Raw genomic sequence first — 9,576 nt, forward strand, 5'->3', positions numbered from 1 at the left:
TTTATTTTTTTTAATTGGTCTGTTTTAGATACAGATACAATGCGATTAAACTGGATCGTAATCGGAACAGGGACAAACTCATAAAGTGGTCCAGGGGAGGGGTCTGCTGTTGCTGCTGTCAACCTCCATCCCTTCAGTGATGGGAAGCCCGAGCGAGTCATTTATGCGAGTTGGTTCTTTTGAACAGAGTGGTTAAAAAGCAACTCAATTGATTCTTTAAGTCATGACCTCACGTAGTATAATAAATTATTTGCTTATGTATTTATTTTAATAGTAACTATAATTTTAAATCAAATTTTAAACTACAATGATCTCAAATAATTATAAAAGTGTTATCCTGTCTGCGTATTGTTGTGTAATTATATTAACATTGTCATGGTCACAAATTAAGAATTTACTTTGAATTATTTTGTCTTAAAACAATCTAGACATGATTTGAATTGAAAACGTCGTCACGTTTGCATATGCACTTAGTGTTTCCCGTTTTTAATATGCAGGAGTTACATAATTCTGTTGCTACTTTTCCAAAAACTCGATGTCTTAGACGAGTCGTTTCACGAACCGCTCTGACCGACTCGTGGCCGCTGTTTTAAGCGATTCCTTGAAAAGATTCGACACAGTTGAACAATTCTTTCGCGAGATATCGCTACATCCCTCTGTCATTTACACACGGATCTGTGGCGAGAGGTCATTTATCAATCGATCGCAATATGTGTCAGTTCAGCAGGCTAACAACATGAATCAAACCACCGCGATACATATTTCCTTTGTAAGCGCTTTCGTCAAATAAGGTAAGCGTGCTTGGTGGGTTTTATTGTCAAATTCACGTTGTCAGTTTTACTTCACAGATGTTCATCTCTATCCACAGTGATGCAAAACTCGTCTGTCTGTCTGTAAGCAGCCGTTTGTGGTGTTTTATTTAGCCTCTCACAATAGACAGTTACACAATATCAAAGATAGCGCATCAGGACACTGTGTACAGTGAAGATAAACGAAGAGCGTGGGCTTGTGTCAGGGTTTGTGTGAGTTTCCCTCAGTGCCACATGGTGTCATGTGCTTGCGACTTTCTCTAGTCGGCGCCCTCAACTTTGTTGCCACATGAAACTTGAGATTCAGCTCTGTGCTCTGCTTATGTAACATTGTTCAGTTCTCTCCAGGATAGCCTGTTCTTCAAACATGCTGTAACTAATTCAGCTAGGAATCTTGAGGGGAAAGTACACTTAACTGAGGGTCTTAAATCACCCTTTCACATTTCAAACCTTTAAACCCTTTTTGTATCAAAAGAAAAGGGCTTACATTCAAAAATGTTGAACACACAGCAAACAACAATAATAAATAATTTATTTTTAAATAAAGATATATTTACTTAAATTTATGAAGCAAGGGTGTCATGGTGGCTCAGTGGTTAGCACTGTCGCAAGCAGGTTACTGGTTCGAGCCCTGGGTTGCTCCGGTTTCCCCCACTGTCCAAAGACATGCGGTACAGGTCAATTGAATAAACTAAATTGGCCCTAGTGAATGACTGTGTGTGGATGTTTCCTAGTACTAGGTTGCAGCTGGAAGGGCATCTGCTGTGTAAAACATATGCTGGATAAGTTGGCAGTTCATTCCGTTGTGGCCACCCTTGATGAATAAGGAGACTAAGCCGAAGGAAAATTAATTAATGAATGAAACAAAATTGAAAAATAAGTTAGTCTTGTTTTTAGAAATTGAACGGTATGATATGAGATTATTTATGATTTAATCATATTTTTAACTGTTTAGCTATTTTTTTTGTATGAAAATTGATTATATGAAAATAAATGTTCTGTTTGAATCAAGGGAACATTTTCACATAAGACAAGGCTCCCAATCTAATGCTATTTGTTTTCAAAACATTTGTTTATGTAGGTTATGCAGTGATTGATCTGTTATTTTGCTGTGTGCATCTGCAATGATGAAATCAGTGTTTTAAATAGATTAACATATATTTTTATCTCTGTCTGATCTTTTGCACAGATCTTTGAATTAAGACTTCTTGGATCGGTTGGACATTTTTAACGATGGCGCCACATCCGGTGGTTCAGGCAGTTATAGACCTCTCTGCTGGCGCTATAGGTAACTTCACTTCTTGTCTGGGTCATTTAAGGGGAAAATTAGTAACATAATTTAGACCACTGTGATGATAGAGATTTCAGCACAGTTTGCATTGCAACGTTTCTTTTGTCAGTCCTTGTGTGACCTTTGAGCTGTGCTTTTGCTTACCAATGTGGTTTCACAGTCTGGATCTATTGTCTCAGTAGTCCCCACAACACACACACACACACACACACACACACACACACACACACACACACACACACACACACACACACAAACTCACTGACCCGATCTGTCTTGTTTAGATTCATGTTGATAAGAGTGTGATCTAGTATCTAGCGTATGCTACTGTTTGTGGAATAGTTGTAGATCATTGCTTCATAATACTGATATCCTAATAAATGAAGTATTCTTTAACATAATAAAACATTTCTCCATCATTTTAAATGGTGGGGTTAAATGTATTGTGCTTGGTATCAATTACTAAATTTATTAAAGTTTCTAACCATGAAAAGAACAATGTGCTAAAAGATTTATATATATATTGATGATTAAAAATGTTACAATCCTACAATCTACGATACATTTTATTAACAACAACAAAAACTCTTTCTCCCGCACTTCTTTCCTCTTTAGGGGGTGCAGCTTGTGTATTTAGTGGTCAACCTTTGGACACGGCGAAGGTGAAAATGCAGACGTTTCCCACATTGTACAGAGGTTTTGTGGACTGCTTCGTGTCCACATACAGACAGGTGGGCCTTCGAGGCTTGTATCAAGGCACCACACCGGCCCTCATGGCCAACATCGCAGAGAACTCTGTGCTCTTCATGTGCTACGGCTTTTGCCAGGAGGTGGTTCGCTTTGTCTCTGGACAGGGGAAAGGGGCTGAGCTGAGGCACGTTCAGTTTAAGTGATGTTTCTATTTGTGTCAGTATTCAACAATTCACATCTGCTGATTGAATTTAATGTTATTTGACTGTAATGTTTTCTTAAGATGGAAGCTGGAGTCTTTCAAAAGGCTTTGAGAAATCATGTGTTCAAAAAAGATGTGCTCTTATTACTAATACTGAACAAAAGGTTGCGTTTATGTATCTTATACATTTTCTGAATGGAAAGAATGTAAAATTGACATTGACAAAGACATTTATTATGTTAAGAATGACATCCGTGAATTTAGCTATTTTAGTCTATTCTTCCAAAAGGCAAACTATACATTTCTTTGGATGATTTGAACTATAACTAATATGTGAAATATTTAGTTTCATTTACAATGTTTTCTCAAATATATTGTAATTTATGTGTGATAAAAATGGATGCAATTTTAGAAACACAGATAAACCACAATCATGTTTACAAAGATAAAACAATAATTAATTTCTAAATAAATACAACAACTTTTTAAGATAAATACAAAAACATTTCACAAAAATTAATATGTGTACACTCACCGGTCACTTTATTAGGTACACCTTACTTGTACTGGATTAGACCCTTGTGCCTTCAGACCAAAGTCACTTAAATCACCCTTCTTCCCCATTCTGATGCTCGGTTTGAACTGCTGAATATCGTCTTGACCATGTCTACATGCCTAAATGCATTGAGTTGCTGCCATGTGATTGGCTAATTAGAAATTTGCATTAACGAGCAGTTAAACAGGTGTACCTAATATAGTGGCCGGTGAGTGTATATTAATATATACATTTCTGTAACAATATAATTGTTTTTTGATTAATTTATATAATCCCTGCAGAATTAAAATAGTAAAAAAAATCTGTTTAAAATCAACAATCAAGTAGATCAAAATCTATATCAGTTGAGCTAATTTTTGCTCTGTATGTTTATTTGTGTTCAGTGATATGCAGAAAGCGTGCGCGGGCTCTGTGGCCTCTGTGTTCTCCTCTCTGGTCTTGTGTCCCACTGAGCTGGTGAAGTGTCGACTGCAGGCAATGCATGAGATGGCATCCTCCGGCAAGATCACCCAAAGCCAGAAGTAAGTATTGAACTAATATTTAAGCCTCTCTGCAGACACTTTATACATAATTATTTTTATTTTTGAGAGCTTGCATTACTACCGATTCATTCTGTCTGACTGTCTGTATTTTCCAGCACAGTTTGGTCGGTGATGAAGTCCATTATGCATAATGATGGTCCTGCAGGTTTCTTCCAGGGTTTGACCACAACCATTGCCCGTGAGGTGCCTGGGTATTTCTGTTTTTTTGGAGCGTACGAGCTTTGCCGCTCTCTCTTTGCCGACTACATGCACTGTGGCAAGGATGACATAGGTATGGAAACATTCAGAAGGACAGTTTCTACAGTTTATCATTATAATGACCTTATCTGAAATATTGACAGCATGATGACTAACAGCATACTTAGATTCTCATGTATTGATTGGTCTGTTTTTTTTGTGTGTGTTTAATGAAATGACAAACCTGAGTCATTTATTATTGTCAATCAGTAAACAAGGAAGTCTTTGTTTTTTTTAAAAAGAGCTGACCCTTGTTAACCCTGTTGATAGCGACAGAGATAATAAACAGGCACATGCAGGTGAAGACAGAATTATTAGCCCTCCTGTGAAATTTAAAGTCTTTTTTAAATGTTTATAAGTGATTTTTAACAAAACAAGGGCAAGTTTCAGCCATTATTATATTAATCCTTTTGTAGATTAAATAAATAATAAATTTGTTTTCGATTGACTACAGAACAAACCATTGTTGTCCAATGATTAGCGTAATCAAACTAACTTGCCTAGTTAACCTATTAAACCCAGTTAAGCTATTAAATTGCACTTTAAGCTGAATTCTAGTACCTTGAAAAAAAACTAATAAAATATAATGCACTGTCATCATGGCCAAGACAAATTAGAAGTTATCAAAAGTATTATGATTAAAAATGTGTTTAAAATTGTTTTATTAAATTTAAAAGCACTTGAAAAATATTTGGAAAATAATTAAAATTTCAAATGTACCTCACATAAATAAGAAATCTAAATACTAAATGAATGGTAAAATTGCCAGTATACTTTGTTTATTTATTATAGAATTTATTTATTATATTATTATTATATTTATTTATTACAGAATTTATTTAATTTATTTATAAAATTTATTTATTCTTTAATTTTGTTTCGGCTTAGTCCCTTTATTCATCAGGGGTCGCCACAGCGGAATGTTTTAAAATGCTCTACACAGCTGATGCCCTTCCAGCTGCATCCAATTACTGGGAAACACCCATACACACTCGAACACACTCACACACTACGGCTAATTTAGCTTATCCAATTCACCTATACCACGTCTTTGGACTTGTTGGGGAAACCAGAGCACCTGGAGGAAACACACCTACACGGGGAGAACATGCAAACTCCACACTGAAATATCAACTGACCCAGCCGAGGCCTTAAAACCTTCTTGCTGTGAGATGACAGTGCTATGCACTGAGCCATCGTGTCACCCTTGTCTAGGATAATTATATCCATATGAATTTAAATTTATTTAATTGTATTTTTTATTTAATTATTTAACTCCACCGACATATCTTCTATTGAGGAAGCCGATACTGAGGATTCAGGGGTGGACTCTACCATTACCCAAGCTGCCCCCACGACCCGGCCCGCAAAAGCCGCAGAAAATGAATGAATGAATAAATGAATGAATAAATGAATACAGCAAGGGTGATAATAAACATTTGCAGTTAATTTTCTTACCCTCTGAGCATCCATTATGCAATTTTAATTTTTCTCAGCAGTGCATCAACAATTTTAGCAGAACCCAAAGTGCTTGCTTATTCATAAAATGCTAATTAGTGGATAACTGTCACTTTCAGACTCAAAGAAACACACACATATATATATATATATATATATATATATATATATATATATATATATATATATATATATATATATATATATATATATATAGACAAAATAAAATAAATACATGTGGCTCCTGGTGATGCATTTACAGTAAATGTGACAGAAACAGCTTTTATTCATTCATTCATTTTCTTTTCGGCTTAGTCCCCTTATTAATCCAGGATCGCCACAGCGGAATGAACCACCAACTTTTCCAGCACGTTTTTACGCAGCGAATTGCCCTTCAAGCCGCAACCTTACTCTGGGAAACATCCACACACACTCATTTACACACACACACACACACACAAACACACACACACACTCATACACTTCGGACAATTTAGCCTACCCAATTCACCTGTACCGCATGTCTTTGGACTGTGGGGGAAACCAAAGAAAACCCACGCAAACGGAGGGAGAACATGCAAACTCCACACAGAAATGCCAACTGAACTGACCCAGCCGAGGGTCGACCCAGCGACCTTCTTGCTGTGAAGTGACAGCACTACCTACTGCGACACTGCTTTGCCTGAAACAGCTTTTATATTACTTCAAAAGATTTTGACTTTCTATATTGTCCAGAAGTAAAAATTAGTCCTTGGTTTCACCTCACAATTACATTCAAAATCACATGTATCCCTAACTACAATCACAAAAATAAACACTCATTGTATACCTTAACCAGTATTTTAATGGCACAAATGAAATTTGATACAGATTTTATTTGATTTAAATTAATAGATTGTTATATTAAAAAAGAAAAAAAACTTTTTCGGATAAAAGGCCAAAAAGCAAATATCATTGATAGCTGTGGGCCAAAGATAAATATACCAAACTATTTGACATTAAAACTGCCATAGGTAATTTCATAATATTTTAAAAAATAGACAAAGCACAATGGAGTTTAACGCTGAATACACTAGTCAAGCACAGTTTGTCTTTGCCTTGATTTGCTCACAGTCTTTGCATTGTCTTCTCTCTGTTGGGTGACAGTATGTACATTTTAAAGTAAATTACAGCATTTAAATTAAAACATGTAATTTCATTTAGTTTTTTTGTAGCTTAACAATATAACAAACAAATCAAAGATTACAACTTTGGCCCACAGGCCCTTGTTTGGCCATCTCTGTCCTAGAGAAATGGAGTATTAAATGGGAAAACAATGGGTGTGGCATGTTTTTTCTGCTGTGAGCTGACTGGATGTAGTAAAGTTTTGTTTTGGAACTATTGGGAAAAGGGTTTAGGGAGAGTTCTTATAACCAAACAGACACCTCCTCCTCACCATTTCTATTTGTTGGGGGAGTGGTTAAGTATGTTAGCCACCCCAATACTGCAGACAGACGAAATCTTAGAATTTAACGAAAAACTAACAGGAAGTGCAATTTAAGATTTAAATTTTAGACAATGAGGGCAAACTATTTATTTTAAACTTTTATTTAAACTTTTATGTTATTAAACTTTTTTATGTCATACACAGATGAATTGATCACCACAAAATGAGCAATGTGAGCTTACAAAATTATATGGTTTGATTTGATTTGATTTAATTTACACTTTAAACTGAATAAATGTTCATGATTTCTGCTAAATAAATGTGGGCTTGGAGAGCAGAGAGAATATTTTAAAAAGTGTTTTTAGTTGTTTTGAAATACTTCAGTTTCTCTGTTTTGCATCATTTTGCTCATGATTGCGGTCGGTGTATATACTCTTAGATCTAAGATGTCCTGTGTTATCGGCTGTGACGTGTGTTTGTGTTTTGTAGGTGTCGCACCCATCGTGTTCAGTGGAGGTTTTGGTGGAGCTTGTCTCTGGCTGGTGGTTTACCCAATGGACTGTGTTAAATCCAGGATACAGGTCATGTCGATGACAGGCAGACAATCAGGCTTCTTCAAGACTTTCATGCATATCTTCAGAACCGAAGGTAAGACAAAGATCTGAGCATTGATATTATGATTTACCCAATAACAATTGCTGAAACCAGATTTAAATATGTCTTGTTTATTTTCAGGTGTAAGAGCTCTATATTCTGGTCTGACTCCCACTATGATTCGGACATTTCCAGCAAACGGTGCACTGTTCTTAGGTTATGAAGCCAGTCGGAAAGTCATGATGGCACAGTTTGACAGCTGACCTTCCAGTCTCGTTTATTAGCATTAAACAGTTTTGTATTTACTGTGCCATGGTTTGTGCGCACACTAACAGTCAGTTTTATAACAAGGCTTTATTTATTTTAACGCTTTAAAATAAGATTCAATTGAATTAACACATCAAATATATCATGACCTATCAGTGAACAATACTTTTTGAGGCAGTACATACTCCAGGTTACTGTTACTTTATAAATATTCTGTTTTTAGCCATTGCTAATTTGTGTTTGTTCATAATCCACACAACACAAAATATAAAAAAAAATTCTAAATTAGTAAATAATTATACTGAACTATATATATATATATATATATATATATATATATATATACACATTTATTAGCATTTTAAATTGGATAGACCTTGGCCCGAGGGTCTTAAAACTTTATTGCACCGTAGTGTATTCTCAGTGATGACTGAACTTTTTGTGACACAGCAGAAGTGATCTGTTTATTGCACTGTTAACACTGGTCTCATCACTCCTTCATATCAATCATTTTTATTTGTAACCTTATATCTTACAAATACTACATTTTTAGTCTACTTATTTATTTTTTGCTCATAATTAAAATCTCAAAGTCTTGTAAAATATATTGTAGCTATGCAGTAAAGATATAAAACATCTTAGCATTCCTGGATTTCTGTAACTAATGACTCCATGTAACGTGCAGTACTCTTGTGTGCCAACAGCTTAAATTATGACTGCGATTGAAAGCTTTACTGACTTGTCAGGCAGTGACTCTGTTGGCAGCAATTGCACATGAAGGCACCACTGATTTCAACTCGCATTCATTTGTAGTGTATACACTACCTGACAAAAGTCTTGTCGTTGATTCCAGTTGTAAGAGCAACAAATAATAACTTGCCTGAACAGTGGGTAAAGTTTTCAGAAGATTCATCAGGATTCATGGTTCTCCAGGATTGGCCAGCCCAGTCACCAGAAATGAACATTATTGAGCATGTCTGGGGTAAGATGAAGGAGGAGGCATTGGAGATGAATCCAAAGAATCTTTATGAACTCTGGGAGTCCTGCAAGAATACTTCTTTGCCCTTCCAGATGACTTTATTAATAAGTTATTTGAGTCAGTGCAGAGATGTATGAATGCAGTCCTCCAAGCTCATGGGAGTCAAACACAATATTAATTCTTTTTCCACTGCATCGTGACTTTATATTCTATACTGTATATTATTTCTGTTTAGTGACAAGACTTTTGTCATGATCATATTTTATTTTGGTAAGATAAGCGTAATCTAGAGGCCTTTGCCTTTCATATAAGATACTTCTAATACCAAATGATCGACTAGAAGTCAAGTTATTATTTGTTGTTTCTAAAACTTGGATAGGCGACAAGACTTTTGTCAGGTAGTGTATATCTCATGAATAATTTTAATTTGAGCTCTACAAATGTTGCACACTATTGCATTACAGTCAAAATCAGTAAAGTTATAGAGTTGTGTACATTGTGGATTGTATTTATGCATAGTTCACC

The 9,576-nt window shown here is 35.5% G+C and overlaps 1 protein-coding gene across 2 annotated transcripts; it reads left to right on the forward strand.

The window, feature by feature from the left end:
• The first annotated feature begins 658 nt into the window (after positions 1 to 658).
• slc25a15b (solute carrier family 25 member 15b) lies at positions 659 to 9,134 on the forward strand. Of its 2 annotated transcripts, XM_005165177.5 has the most exons (7): positions 659 to 791; positions 1,999 to 2,097; positions 2,716 to 2,974; positions 3,932 to 4,069; positions 4,186 to 4,361; positions 7,701 to 7,859; positions 7,947 to 9,134. In XM_005165177.5, exons 2-7 carry the CDS (start codon positions 2,043 to 2,045, stop codon positions 8,066 to 8,068), a joined length of 909 nt encoding a protein of 302 aa, XP_005165234.1. In that variant the 5' UTR covers positions 659 to 791; positions 1,999 to 2,042; the 3' UTR covers positions 8,069 to 9,134. The 2 variants fall into 2 exon arrangements, with proteins under 2 accessions (XP_005165234.1, NP_001121816.1); NM_001128344.1 differs by lacking the exon at positions 659 to 791 and having other exon boundaries at positions 2,043 to 2,097; positions 2,716 to 2,989; positions 7,947 to 8,068.
• The last annotated feature ends 442 nt before the right edge of the window (positions 9,135 to 9,576 follow it).

This window comes from Danio rerio, chromosome 5 (genome assembly GCF_049306965.1).
Source record: "Danio rerio strain Tuebingen ecotype United States chromosome 5, GRCz12tu, whole genome shotgun sequence".
Lineage (NCBI taxonomy): Eukaryota > Metazoa > Chordata > Actinopteri > Cypriniformes > Danionidae > Danio > Danio rerio.